The sequence below is a fragment of the Sus scrofa genome, chromosome 3, assembly GCF_054392235.1.
Source record: "Sus scrofa isolate SSC_HxYL_T2T_F1_AM1 chromosome 3, Sscrofa_HxYL_maternal_Yorkshire_Landrace_v2.0, whole genome shotgun sequence".
Taxonomy (NCBI): domain Eukaryota; kingdom Metazoa; phylum Chordata; class Mammalia; order Artiodactyla; family Suidae; genus Sus; species Sus scrofa.
The window spans coordinates 19,234,243-19,248,717 of record NC_139385.1 but is presented as its reverse complement, the minus strand read 5'-3'; the positions used below and the strand labels follow the sequence as shown (position 1 = coordinate 19,248,717).

The 14,475-nt window shown below is 48.2% G+C and overlaps 2 protein-coding genes across 30 annotated transcripts in view; one reads left to right on the top strand and one right to left on the bottom strand.

Annotated features, from left to right (window-relative positions):
• GTF3C1 (general transcription factor IIIC subunit 1) overlaps positions 1-5,672 on the bottom strand; it is a 71,189-nt gene extending 65,517 nt beyond the window's left edge. For all 4 annotated transcript variants that reach the window (XR_014840388.1, XR_014840389.1, XM_005662064.4 and 1 more), the window contains exon 1: positions 5,427-5,672. Coding sequence is in view for 2 of the 4 variants with exons in the window: in XM_005662064.4 (XP_005662121.1) it covers positions 5,427-5,647 (221 nt within the window). In the remaining 2 variants the exon portion in view is untranslated. The remainder of the gene's footprint in view (positions 1-5,426) is intronic.
• A 227-nt stretch (positions 5,673-5,899) lies between these two features.
• Positions 5,900-14,475, top strand: part of KATNIP (katanin interacting protein) — a 217,989-nt gene continuing 209,413 nt past the window's right edge. For all 26 annotated transcript variants that reach the window (XM_085017012.1, XM_085017005.1, XM_085017011.1 and 23 more), the window contains exon 1: positions 5,900-5,933. Coding sequence is in view for 12 of the 26 variants with exons in the window: in XM_085017010.1 (XP_084873136.1) it covers positions 5,927-5,933 (7 nt within the window). In the remaining 14 variants the exon portion in view is untranslated. The remainder of the gene's footprint in view (positions 5,934-14,475) is intronic.

Genomic DNA, 14,475 nt, shown 5'->3' with positions numbered 1-14,475 from the left:
CTGCTGGCAGAGGTGGGAGAGAAGGAGCGAGGTCACCTCATCTCCCCGCCTAACAACCGCCGGTCATCAGAAAGTGCAGCATCCCTGGTGCTCTAGCCCAGACGACAGACACCTTTCCAGGAGCCTCCGAATCCACTCCGGGGGCTGAGTTGCTGAAACCAGAACCACCTGCCTGGCCCAAGTCATGGCCTTCTGTTTCCCTCCCAAGTCTGGTGCCTCGTTTCCAAACCATCCAGTTTGGCCTTAATGACTCAAGGCTCCCCTCCTTAAAGATGTCACCTTTCCATCTCCTTTCAATTATCCTTCTCGTACTTCCATCCATTTTTATGGTTTCAATTATCACTTGCACGTGAACAATTCTCACCATCAATTCCTCAGTCCTGCTTTTTTTCTCCCTAAACAAGAATCCTACCTTCAATTACTTTGTTTGTTTTTGAGTTTTTTTTTGTGTGTGTGTCTTTTTAGCGCTGCACCGCATCATATGGAGGTTCCCAGGCTAGGGGTCCCATGGGAGCTACAGCTGCCAGCCTACACCACAGCCATAGCAACAGCAGATCCGAGCCGCCTCTGCAACCTACACCACAGCTCACGGCAACGCCGGATCCTTAACCCACTGAGCGAAGCCAGGGATCGAACCCTCAACCTCATGGCTCCCAGTTGGATTCGCTTTCCCTGTGCCAAGATGGGAACGCCCCATCTTCAATTATCTACACCTCAAATTGGATGAACTCAAAACCAAAGTGACGACTGGCACTCCCTGCCTCCAAAAGAGCCCCTCCTTCCCCCGCTTGGTACCACTTTCTCCCAGTTGCCTCTTGTCAACAGCACAGGTGACAGCCTTTGAGTTCTGCTCCATCTTTTGTCCAGTCCACCCCGCTGTCAAGGTTTCCTCGGGACTTGCTCGTGACGCGTACAAGTCTAGCTGAGGCTAACTCCCGGGTAAGCTTGTCGGCCCTTTTCTTCCCTGCCTTGCTGTGAGCTCCGCATCACCTAACCCTCCACGCTCACATCACACCTTCCCCAGCGTCCCTCCTCCTCCTGCCACAGTTCCCCAGGCTTCTTTTGAACACAGGTGCACCCCAGGGCCAGTGTCTCAAGGCCTCCAGTCACACTACACCCTCTTCCAGGGGATGATCCAGGCCAACCACACGGGATGACGCCCTCATCCTGCTCAGTGCCTCCCTCCAGCCTGCTTTTCCTCCCATGAAGCCAGATGGTTCATTCATTCATTCATTCATTCATTCATTTTTTTTCTTTTCATGGCCACCCCTGCAGCATACGGAAATTCCTGGGCGAGGGGTCAAATCGGAGCTGCAGCTGAGGCCTACACCATACCCATGGCAACACTGGATCTGAGCTGTATCTGTGACCTACTCCGCGCAGCTTGCTATACAAGGCTGATCCTTAAGTCACCCAATAGGCCAGGGATTAAACTCGAATCCTCGAGGAGACAATGTCAGGTCCTTAACCTGCTGAGCTACGAAGGGAACTCCAGATGTTTACCAAAGAGTTCTCCACTACGAGAACCCAAAAGAACCTGGACCTCAATGGGTCTCAGAGTACATTCGGCACAGAGTTCCCATCCTGGCTCAGCGTTAACGGACCTGACTAGTATCCATGAGGTTGCGGGTTCCATCCCTGGCCTTGCTCAGTGGGTTAAGGATCCGGCATTGCTTCGAGTTGTGGTGTAGGTCGCAGACACGGCTCGGATCCCACATTGCTGTGGCTGTGGTGTAGGCCAGCAGCTACAGCTCCGATTAGACCCTAAACCTGGGAACCTCCTTATGCTGTAGGTGTGGCCCTAAAAAGACAAACAAAAATAATAATAATAATAATACATTCTCCACCTCCCCTCCTCCCTGGCTCAGCTTCCCAGCCGGCTTCTGGGTTCCCTATTACAGGGAAGGGCATCAGCCTTCACTCGGGCACCCAAACATCAGGAACCAGACGGGGAATTCCCGTCGTGGCGCAGTGCTTAACAAATCCGACTAGGAACCATGAGGTTGCAGGTTCGGTCCCTGCCCTTGCTCAGTGGGTTAAGGATCCGGCGTTGCCATGAGCTGTGGTGTAGGTGGCAGACGCGGCTCGGATCCCTTGTTGCTGTGGCTCTGGCGTAGGCCAGTGGCTACAGCTCCGATTCGACCCCTAGCCTGGGAAACTCCATGTGCCTCGGGAGCGGCCCAAAGAAATAGCAAAAAGACAAAAAAAAAAAAAAAAAGGAGCCAGACAGCACCATCCTCCATTCCTACCTCTCCGACTTCACAGCCCATCAGCCACGACATCCTCTCAACTCTTCTGCCTCATGTCTGATTCCATCGCTTCTCCTCTTCATTCTCACACCCACCATTGTTTGTGATTGCTACAGATCACTCAACATTTTTTTTTTTCTTTTTTTTTTAATGGCCGCACCCGAGGCACATGGAAGTTCCCGGGCCATGGGCCAAGTCTGAGCTGCAGCTGTGACATAGGTCGCAGCTGTGGCAACACTGGATCCTTAACCCACTGCACTGGGGTGGGGATCAAAGCTGTCTGCTGCAGAGACAAGGCTGGATTCTTAACCCTACTGCACCAGAGCGGGAACTTTTTGACTTCACTCTTTGCCTCTAGTCTGATCCTCCCTTCAGTAGCTTAGGCTTTGAGTAGATTGAAAAACCAATCCAGTCCAATTGGTTAAGGTCAGAGTGAACTGAATCCTGAACCCAGACTTGCTGGATTCAGATTCTGGTTTCTGTCCTCACTAGTTGAAATCACTTAACTTCTCTGTGCCTCAATTTTCTCCTCAGGAAAATGGGGATAAGAATATTCAACTCCACTTTTTTTTTTTTTTTTTTTTTTTTTTTTTTGGTCTTTTGTCCTTTTAGGGCCACACCACAGGCATATGGAAGTTCCCAGGCTAGGGTCTAATTGGAGCTGTTGCCGCCGGCCTGCACCACAGCCACAGCAACACCAGATCTGAGCCGTGTCTGCGACCTGCCCCACAGCTCACGGCAACCCCGGATCCTTAACCCACTGAGCGAGGCCAGGGATCAAACCCGCAACCTCATGGTTCCTAGTTGGATTCGTTTCCACTGCGCCACGATGGGAACTCCAGCAGCTCCACTTGTGATGGAATATGATGGAGGATAATGTGAGAAAAAGAATGTATATAAATATATGTATATGTGTATGACTAGGTCATTTTGCTGTATTGTAGGAACTAACAGAAAGAACACTGTAAATCAACTACGATGGAAAAAATTTAAAACATTAAAAAAAAAAAAAAAAAAAGAATATCCAGCTCCTGGAGTTCCTGCTGTGGTGCAGTGGGTTAAGAATCCAGCTGCAGGAGTTCCCGTCGTGGTGCAGTGGTTAACGAATCCGACTAGGAACCATGAGGTTGCGGGTTCGGTCCCTGCCCTTGCTCAGTGGGTTAACGATCCGGCGTTGCCGTGAGCTGTGGTGTAGGTTGCAGACTCGGCTCAGATCCCGCGTTGCTGTGGCTCCGGCGTAGGCCGGTGGCTACAGCTCCAATTCAACCCCTAGCCTGGGAACCTCCATATGCCGCGGGAGCGGCCCAAGAAATAGCAACAACAACAACAACAACAACAAAACAACAACAAAAAAGACAAAAGACAAGAATCCAGCTGCAGCGGCTTGATCCCTGGCCCGGTGCAGCGGGTTAAAGGATATGGCATTGCTGCAGCTGTGGTGTAGGTCGCAGCTGGGGCTTAAATTCAATCCCTGGCCGGGAAACTGGCCGTTAAAAAAAAAAAAAAAAAAAGACTATCCAGTTCCTAAAGGTTGTGTAAAAATCAAATAACTTGCTATATGTAAGGATCTTAGAAGAGCCCCTGCTTATTGTAAGCATACTTAATAAGCATATAATAAGCATACATAATAAGCATATAATAAGCATAAGGAACTAGGGCGTTCCCTAGTGGCTTAGCCCAACTTCTGCATGCCTCGGTTGGGGCCAAAAACAAAAACAAACAAAAAAGGATATATGTAAACATTAACTATGATTCCCCACTCACTACCTCCAGTTCTACACTTCGACCAGTCTTATTTATCTTCCTTTAGGCTTTCGAATTTGCTGTTCTCTGTCCAGAATACCCTGCCAACTGGCCACCTGAATCCAACCTTTTAAGTCTTGTTTTTTCTGGGGTTTTTTGCTTTTTTAGGACCGCACCCACAGCATATGGAAATTCCCAGGCTAGGGGTTGACTTGGAGCAATAGCTGCCAGCCTATACCACAGCCACAGCCACACTAGATCCAAGCCAAGTCCGAGACCTATGCCACAGCTCATGGATCCTTAAGCCACTGAGCGAGGCCAGGGATCGAACCTGCATCCTCATGGATACTAGGCAGATTCACTCCCACTGTGCCACAACAGGAACTCCTTTAAATCTTGTTTTAGACCAGATTACTTCTGGGAACCTCTCCTGCACCTCACCATATGGCTTAAGAGTACAGACTCGGAGAGTTCCCACTGTAGCTCAGTGGGTTAGGGATCTGGCATTGCCACAGCTGTGGCACAGGTCACAGCAGTGGCCTGGATTCCATTCCTGGCCCTGGAACGTCCATATGTTGCGGGTGTGGCCGAGGGAAAAAAAAAAAAGAGTACAGACTTGGGAGACAGATACCCTGGTTTTGAATCAACACTCAGTCACTTCCAATCTCCACGACTGAGGGACAGGTTACTTAGCTCTCTCCACCACTGTTTCCTCCTCTGCAAAATGGGGAAGACAACCACCTTCCTCGTGGAGTCACTGTGAGAAGGAAGTGGGTTCCATCTCCCAAAGCTCCCAGAACAAGATCTTAGAATAGTATCAGGCCATACCAAGAGCTAAATAAATGTGAGCTATTATTACTACTATTATTGTTGTGGTACAGCTGTCTGGTTGCCTTAGGCTCTCTAGGCCAGCAGGGAATGAATGTTCCATTAAGGCTGGTTAGCTCCACTGTCTGCAGCCTTTTTTTTTTTTGGGCAGCGCCCGCAGCATACCAAAGTTCCCCGGCCAGGGATCGAATCCCAGCCACAATAGTGGCAACGCCTAATTCTTAACCGCTGGGCCGCCAGGGAATTCCCATCGACTTGACTCTGGTCTCGCTCTTAAGAGCCTTCTGGCTCTAAAGCCAAGCTCCATTTAGAGGAAATACTCTTTGAAACCCAAAGAATATCCTCCCAGTCTTGCCCAATGCCACCCTAAACAGACACGAACATAATGGGACATCACCGAATCACCCCGAACTCCATCAGACGCCTGGGCCCCGCCAGGCCCGAGGGACCCCGAATCAGCCCTAGTCCGCGCCCCCATCGGACCGCGGGTCTTCCTTTCGCTTCCACTCCTTTCTCTCCGCTCCCGAAACGACCTGGACCCCTCCCAGCTCCATCAGACCCCGAACCCTGCCCTCGCCCGCCCACCCGGAGGGCCAGGCCGCTGACCGGTCCTGGAGCTGGAGATCTGGTCGTTCCCGAGGCTCCTCGTAGAAGCTGATGCCCGGATGCGTGGCAAGGGCCTGCCACAGAAACTCCTGCGTGTAGGGCTCCAAAGGCAGCGGGAAGGGCGGCACTCGTGTCTCCAGACGGCTCCAAAGCGCGGGCAGACACAGGCCATCAAGCCCCTCCAGGGCCACCTCGTCCAACAACGACTCTAGCGCGTCCATTGCTACTTCAGTTGGCTGCAGCTGCGGCGCCTGCGCACACGCCGCGGAGGGCCCTAGTCCATCGCGCCTGCGCACAACTACCAGCAGCCCGGAAGGCGGGGCGAATCCAGGGACTGGAGGAGGAGTTCCAGAGCACAGTCGTGACGTCACTCCCTTTGGGGCGGGTTCATTGCGTAGAGCTCCACCGCCATTGGTCGGGAACTCCGCAGTAACCAGGGGAACTGCAAACAGTATAGGGGCCGCTTCCGGTGCGAGCACCCGGAACCACCGCCTCCAGGGATGGACGGTGAGTGTCCGTGGGCCCCTCCGGGGGGTCTGGCAGTTACTCTCCCTTCCCTCCTGAGGGCCCTCTGGGAGGAACCCTAGGCCACAGACAGCTGGACCACCGCTGCCTGACCCAAGGTGGTTTCTGTCTGAGGGAAAGGGAGCCTTAGTGTTCCAGGGTGGGAAGAAGAGACTGGGGGGAGTGGTCAGTGATTTGGTCGCTGTGCTGCCTGTCGTCGTTGTGGAACCCGGTGCTGTCCGGGGAACCTCAGTGAAGAGGTTTTGTGTGGGAAAGAGAAATAGAGGACTGAGGGGAATTTTGTGTATCCTGGGATGTGGAGCTGTGGGACATGGGAGTTGGTAAGGGGGAAAGCGTCGTCGTGAGTGCAATCATCAGCTGTCGACAAATGGGACTTGGTAAGGGGGGTAGGGGGAGACTAGGGAATACTCTCTTTCTGTGCTTTGCTGCTTAGAATGGTTCAGTGCCGGGAACTCTGTAAGAGCTGTCGGGCAACTCGCTAAGCTTCCTAACAGTCTTTGGAGGTCAGTGTTATCCCATTTTACAAACGAGGACACTGAGGCTCAGAGAAGTATCTTGCCCCAAATCAAAGTCATCAAGTGACAGAGTGAGGAAGGAGCCCAGACACAGTCTCTTGGGTTTTTTTGTTTTTTGTTTTTTTTAAATGGGTTTATTACAGAGGTTGAGACTTAGAAGTGATTTTAGAAGGTCTTCATTCCAAACGATGCAAATGCAGATGTTTGCAGGGGCAAGTCTAGTGGGCTGGACTGGGCTATGACTGAAAGTCAATTTCTTTTCTGAAAGGGAAGCTTCTCACTCAGCTCCAACCAATTATTTTCCCACGGCACTTCTCCAAATGTCATTATGGCCAATCAGGCTGAAGGTCAGATGCAGCCTGTGGGCCACCATTTAGGGATTCCAGATAAGAATCCTAGGATTGACAATGAAAGCAATCCAAACATAAGCTACTCTGAAAGCTCATTTTATAAATGGGAAGACTGAAGTCTAGAGAGACGGGTAGAGTCGGCTGGAATCCACATCCTTTTCCTCATTATACTCCTGTCCCTCACTTCTGGGAAAGTTGTTCCTTTGTGATATCCACTTAATGCGTTATGGGAAAAAATGAATGGAACAGTCTGTTCTGTGCTTCAAAGACATCATTGCCCTTTGTACTTCAGAGGTACTATAAAATGTTATTCACAGGTTTGCCCAGGTCATTGTCCCGTTGCTGTAAAACAGCAGTACTCAAATCTTTCTTTGGTCTCAGGATGCCTTTATGCTTTTACCTCAAAAGAGCTTGTGTATACTATGCCTATAATATTTACCACATGAGGAATTAAAGCTGACAAAATCTTAAAACATTTATCATTTATCAGTTCATTTAAAAATAATAACATGGAGTTCCCGTCATGGCACAGTGGTTGGCGAATCCGACTAGGAACCATGAGGTTGCGGGTTCGATCCCTGCCCTTGCTCAGTGGGTTAAGGATCCGGCGTTGCTGTGAGCTGTGGTGTTAGGTCGCAGACGCGGCTCAGATCCTGGGTTGCTGTGGCTCTGGCGTAGGCCGTCGGCTACAGCTCTGATTCCACCCCTAGCCTGGGAACCTCCATATGCCGCAGGAGCGGCCCAAGAAATGGCAAAAAGACAAAAAAATAAAAATAAAAAATAAAAAAATAAAAAATAAATAAAAATAAAAATAATAACAAGTGGGAGTTCCCGTCGTGGCTCAGTGGTTAACCCATCTGACTAGGAACCATGAGGTTGTGGGTTCGATCCCTGGCCTCGCTCAGTGGGTGAAGGAGCCGGCATTGCCGTGAACTGTGGTGTAGGTCGAAGACGCAGCTCGGATCCCGCATTGCTGTGGCCGTAGTGTAGGCTGGCAGCGACAGCTCTGATTGGACCCCTAGCTTGGGAACTTCCATGTGCCACGGATGCGGCCTTAAAAGACACACACACACACACACACACACACACAAAGTTAGTAGGAAAAGTGGCGTCGTTTTACATTTTCTTAAATCTCTCCAATAATCTGAAATAGCAAGACATGTTTCTGCTTCAGCAATCAAACTGTTGTGTTGTTATTTTGGCTGATGTATTTGAAGAAAATGGGGCCTCATGCAGATATATATTTGGAACAGGGAGTATTTTAATTGCCTTTTCAGATAACTCTGAAAGTAGATATTCTTTAACACTATTCCAAAAATTAATAAGTGGTAACTTCTCAAAGGTTAGTCACAACGTGGCATCTGAAACCATATTGGGGAATTTTGCACTCTGTTACATTAAAACCCATTGGTCTATTGGAGGTCCAGTCATGGCTCAGCAGAAACGAATCTGGCTAGTATCCATGAGGATGCAGGTTCCATCCCTGGCCTCACTCAGTGGGTTAAGGATCTGGTGTTGCCCTGAGCTGTGGTGTAGGTTGCAGATGTGGCTCAGATCTGAGGTTGCTGTGGCTGTGGTGTAAGCCAGAGGCTGCAGCTCCGATTCAACCCCAAGCCTGGGAATCTTCATATGCCAAGGGTACAGCCCTAAAAGACAAAAAAAAAAAAAAAAAAAACCAAAAACCGTTGGTGTATCTTGCTGTTTGGTTGGATATTTTACCCATGCATGATTTTATAACATTAGACATTGGTCATTTGGGAAAAAAAAAAATTTCTTTTTGTCTTTTTAGGGCCACACCTAAGGCATGTGGAGGTTCCTAGGCTAAAGGTCGAATCCAAGCTGTAGCTGGGGGACTACGCCACAGACGCAACAACATGGATATGAGGCGCCTGTGCCACCTACACCACAGCTCATGGCAACGCCGGATCCTTAATCCACTGAGCGAAGCCAGGGAAAGAACCCATGTCCTCATGGATACTAGTCGGGGAAAATGTTAGTCCACTGAGTTACGCAAGTCTTCTAAATGTTGACATTAGAAATATGATATTAAATGTCATATCATTGAACAGTAGCAAAAAAAAATCACATTCATTAGTATCACTACCTATCTTTTTTTTTTTTTTTTAGGGCTACACCCGCGGCATATGGAGGTTCCCAGGCCAGGAGTCCAATCAGAGATACAGCTGCCAGCCTATGCCTCAGCCACAGCAACTCGGGATCTGAGCTGAGTCTGCGACCTACACCACAGCTCATGGCAACGCCAGATCCTTAACCCACTGAGCGAGGGCAGGGATCGAACTTGCAACCTCATGGTTCCTAGTCGGATTTGTTTCCGCTGTGCCAGGAGCTCCCACCTGTCTTTTTTTTTTAAATAAAGAGTTTAAGTGGAGTTCCTGTCGTGACTCATCGGTTAATAAACCCAACTAGTTAGTAACCATTAGGACTCCGGTTCAATCCCTGGCCTTGCTCAGTGGGTTAGGGATCTGGCATTGCCATGAACTGTGATGTAGGCCAGCAGCTACAGCTCCAATTCGACCCCTAGCCTGGGAACCTCTATATGCCACTAGTGTGGCCCTAAAATAGTAAAAATGAATTTCCTACTTGTTTTCACTTGAACACTTGAATTTTAACATTAGCAAGAAATACTGTTAGTTGTTTCCTTGAAGTGTCAGGCTCACTTTTTTTGTATTTAAGAAAACTTCTGGGAGTTCCCGTCGTGGCGCAGTGGTTAACGAATCCGACTAGGAACCATGAGGTTGCGGGTTCGGTCCCTGCCCTTGCTCAGTGGGTTAACGATCCGGTGTTGCCGTGAGCTGTGGTGTAGGTTGCAGACACGGCTCGGATCCCGAGTTGCTGTGGCTCTGGCGTAGGCTGGTGGCTACAGCTCCGATTCAACCCCTAGCCTGGGAACCTCCATATGCCGTGGGAGCGGCCCAAGAAATAGCAACAACAACAACAACAAAAAAGACAAAAAAGACAAAAAAAAAAAAAAAAAAAAGAAAACTTCTGCCAAATGCTCAACTCTAAATAATAGCAGTTTGTCTATAAGTTGTTTATTCAAGTAAAAGTGACATTTGATACAATATGTGGCTAATTCAGCTGGCAATTTAAACAATGGCAAAAGGGCTTCCTAGGATTAACTGTTATACTTTGGCTCATAGCCAAAGCGCTTTGTGTGTACTTCCTACTTTTTCACACAGAATATTAAAAAGATATGTCATCAGGAGTTCCTATTGTGGCTCAGAGGGTTAAGAACCTAAGTATCCATGAGATCACAAGTTCGATTCCTGGCATCGCTTAGTAGGTTAAGGATGGTGGTGTAGGCCTATAGCTGCAACTCAGATTCGACCCCCTAGCCCGGGAACTTGTATATGCCCTCAAAAAGACAAAAATAAATAAATTAATTAAAAATAAAAATACGGGGAGTTCCCATCACAGCTTAGTGGAAATGAATCTGATTTGTATCCTTGAGGACACAGGTTCAATCCCTAGCCTTGCTCAGTGGGTTCAGGATCCGGCATTGCCGTGAACTGTGGTGTAGGTCGCAGACATGCCTAGGATCTGGCGTTGCTGTGGCTGTGGCGTAGGCCAGCAGCTACAGCTCCAGTTCAACCCCTGGCCTGGGAACTTCCATAAGCCACAGGTGTGGCCCTAAAAAGACAAAAAAATGTACTCATGGGTTCAGGTTTAATAAAACTGATTTTTACTGTTTCATCAAGACATCCTTAAGTGTAATGTTTTTTGGTTTTATTGTCAGTACATGGCACTATAAAATATAATGACTGCTGGTACATTTTGGTGCCACTCAGGCTACAAGCAGTTTTACCTACTGTTGCTTTTATATCATCAGTGCAGATACCAGTGGAAAAGTCTTAGAAATATGATGAAGGTAGTCATTGAGCTTGGGAACCCCTCCTCCTCCCAGGATCTGGGAAATACACTTTGAGAAGCATTGCCATGGACCATTTGCAAGAGGTCTGCTCAGTCACTTTCTAATCGTTACCCTCTCAGGGCTCCTAGAGCACTATTATGGCCCAATGGAGGAATCTGTCCATTTTCCAGTTGGTTTCAAAAAGGAAAAGTTTTCTTCTAAGAAGGTGTTTGCCCTACGATTAGACTTAGCATTCTGAGGATCCCTTTTCCATTGTACTTTTTAAGACTTTGTGTTTTGTGGGAGTTGCCGTTGCAGCGCAGCAGAAATGAATCTGACTAGGAACCATGGGGTTGCAGGTTCGATCCCTGGCCTCGCTCAGTGGGTTAAGGAATCGGTGCTGCCCTGAACTGTGGTGGTGGTCACAGATGCGCCTGGGATCCTGTGTTGCCATGGCTGTGGTGTAGGCTGGTAGCTGTAGCTCCGATTAGACCCCTAGCCTGGGAACCTCCATATGCCACGGGTGCAGTCCTAAAAAACCAAAAAAAAAAAAAAAGACTGTGTTTTGCATGCAATTTTATAGGCACATATCTGTTGGGTAAAGTGAAGCATGCCTTAAGAAATTCTAGCCAAGGAGTTCCCGTTGTGGCACAGTGGTTAACTAATCCGACTAGGAACCATGAGGTTGCGGGTTCGATCCCTGCCCTTGCTCAGTGGGTCAGGGATCCCGCGTTGCTGTGGCTCTGGCGTAGGCCGGCGGCTACAGCTCCGATTGGACCCCTAGCCTGGGAACATCCCATATGCCGTGGGAGCGGCCCAAGAAATGGCAAAAAAAAGACCAAAAAAAAAGAAAAAAAGAAATTCTAGCCAATGAGATAAGTGAAGCCCAGCCTTGTTAGAAAGGTGTTTATGGGAGTTCCCATTGTGGCTCAGTGGTTAACGAGTCTGACTAGGAACCATGAGGTTGCGGGTTCAGTCCCTGACCTTGCTCAGTGGGTTAAGGATCCGGCGTTGCTGTGAGCTGTGGTGTAGATGGCAGATGTGGCTCAGATCTGTCATTGCTGTGGCTGTGGTGTAGGCCGGCGGCTACAGCTCCGATTGGATCCCTAGTCTGGGAACCTTCATGTGCCGCAAAAACGGGCCTAGAAAAGGCAAAAAGACCAAAAAAACAGAAAAAAGAAAAGAAAGAAAGGTGTTTACTTCCCAAACTCACAAAAACTTCAGTGTCTGATGGGTCTCCCCAAACTGATTTGTAGTTTGGTTTATCGCCTGTCCTAATCACTATAGCTTTTCACAAGATTTCTTCCTGGCCCATTGGTTTTGACTTTCAGCAGGTTCTTTCTGGCTCTGTGATGCAGCTTGGGGTAATGCTCATAGGTTTTGTGGGCCAGAGGTTCCTGTTTGAATCTCAGCTGTGTCCTCTGACCTCTCTGAGCCTCAGTTTTCCTATCAGTAAAGCGGAGGTGATGATGAAGCTTACCTTGTTTTGCCTGGCAATCCATTGGTAATTATTGTGGGTTTGGTGAGACGATGCATGAATGCACCTAAAACCAAGTCTGGTGTATGAAAAGCACTTTAGAAAAAACATTTTGGAGTTCCCGATGTGGCTCAGTGGTAACAAACCTGACTACTGTCCATGAGGTTGTGGGTTCGATCCCTGGCCTTGCTCAGTGGGTTAAGGATCCAGCCCTGCTGTGAGCCACAGTGTAAGGGGCGGATGAGGTTCGGATCCTGGGTTGCTGTGGCTCATGGTGTAGGCCAGCAGCTGCAGTCCCAGTTGAATCCCTAGCCTGGAAACTTCTACATGCCTCCGGCACAGCCCTAAAAAGAAAAAAGCAAAAGTTTTTAAATTGAAATGTAGTTGATTTACCATGTTGCGTTAATTTGTGCTGTACAGCAAAGTCATTCAGTTATACATACATATATACACTCTTTTTTACATTCTAATATAGAAGAATAAACAGCATTCCTATGTGGCAGGTAATCCTGCCACTATCTGCAAATGTGTAGACTTCTTCCACCTGCTGACAGAGGAAGGAGCAGGGAATCTGGGGAAGCTCTCCAGTAAATAATAACCTTTGTAATTAGCTCACTCTTTGCTTAAGAGAAAACCCAGTGTTTGACATTGTTTATTTACAGGAAAGGCAATCGGCAACGCATGAGTCTTCTGCCTCTGCAAATGTTCACCTTTATGTCAGTCGAATTTCCCCCAGTGCTTTTAAACTACAAGATGGCCTAGGAAAAAAAAATTCCACTCAGTTTCCCAGGAACATAATAATTAGACAAAAGTTCAGCACATCGAGATAATTAGAAAGGATTTTAAAGCTGTTCATTTGCTTTCGTTCCCCCTAGAGCGAATATTCGACATTTCCCCTGTTTATACTGTTCATTTGCTTAGCAAACTTTCTGAAAGAATTAATAATGCCAAGATGAAATTTAGCCTAGCTTGTCTAAATAATCCCAAACTGCAAAACGGGTGACGGTTGAATTCGGAAGGTTTTGCTAAAAGTGCATTGTCAGCCTGTCGGCTGTTTTCAGTTCTTGTGTGGTGTTTACCTGGGCTCCTGGTGATTTGTCTGTTTCTCTTCCTACTTAAATAAACCAAGCCAAAAAAAAAAAAAAAAACACAAAAAACAGCAACAACAACAACAAAAACACCCCAAGAAACTACGCACACAATGAAATAAAACAAAGCAAGCATTCAACAGGCAAAATAAATGCGTGGTCCACGTAGCTCTGCATCCGTTCTGCTTTCCTTCCTTCTTTGCTTCCATGCTTCTATCTGATTCATTTCTTTTCTCTCGTCTGTTCTTCAGTGTTTTTTTCCATCCTGTTATTTTAGCTCGCAGGGCTTGGCACACGCTGCCTCTTTTTCCCTGGGGCAGTCCTTCAGTGACTCCACACTGCAGCGCCTTTTGTGTGCTGGGATCCAGAGATATCAAGATAAGATTTAATCCAGGTTGAGTTCCCATCGTGGCTCAGTGGTTAACGAATCCAACTAGGAAAGACTAGGAACCATGAGGTTGCAGGTTCTATCCCTGGCCTTGTTCCATGGGTTAAGGATCTGGCCTTGCCGTGAGCTGTAGTGTAGGTGGCAGACGAGGCTCGGATCCTGTGTTGCTGTGGCTGTGGTGTAGGCTGGCAGTTACAGCTCCGATTGGACCCCTAGCCTGGGAACCTCCATATGCCACGCGTGCGGCCCTAGAAAGAACAAAAACAAAAACACCCCAAAAAACCCCATTTAATCGAGGTGAATAGTTGATGGGAATTTACTGTACATTTTCTCCAAACTTTTCTGTAAAGTTGATTTTTTTCCCCCTTCTTTTTATGACCATACCTGTGGCACATGGAAGTTCCCAGGCTAGGGGTCCAATCAGAGCTACAGCTGCCGATCTAAGCCACGGCCACCACCAGATATGAGCCGAATCTGTGACCTATGCCGCAACTTGCGACAATGCCAGATCCTCAACCCACTCAGGGCCAGGGATTGAACCCGCATCCTTGTGAATACTAATCAGGTTCTTAAGCCACTGAGCCATGATGGGAACTCCTCTGTAAAGCTGATTTTTAAAAAACATGTAAGTTTACAGAATGTTTAACCTTAAAAAGCAGTTGTAGGAGTTCCCGTCGTGGCGCAGTGGTTAACGAATCCGACTAGGAACCATGAGGTTGCGGGTTCGGTCCCTGCCCTCGCTCAGTGGGTTAAGGATCTGGCGTTGCCGTGAGCTGTGGTGTAGGTTGCAGATGCGGCTCAGATCCCGCGTTGCTGTGGCTCTGGCATAGCCCGG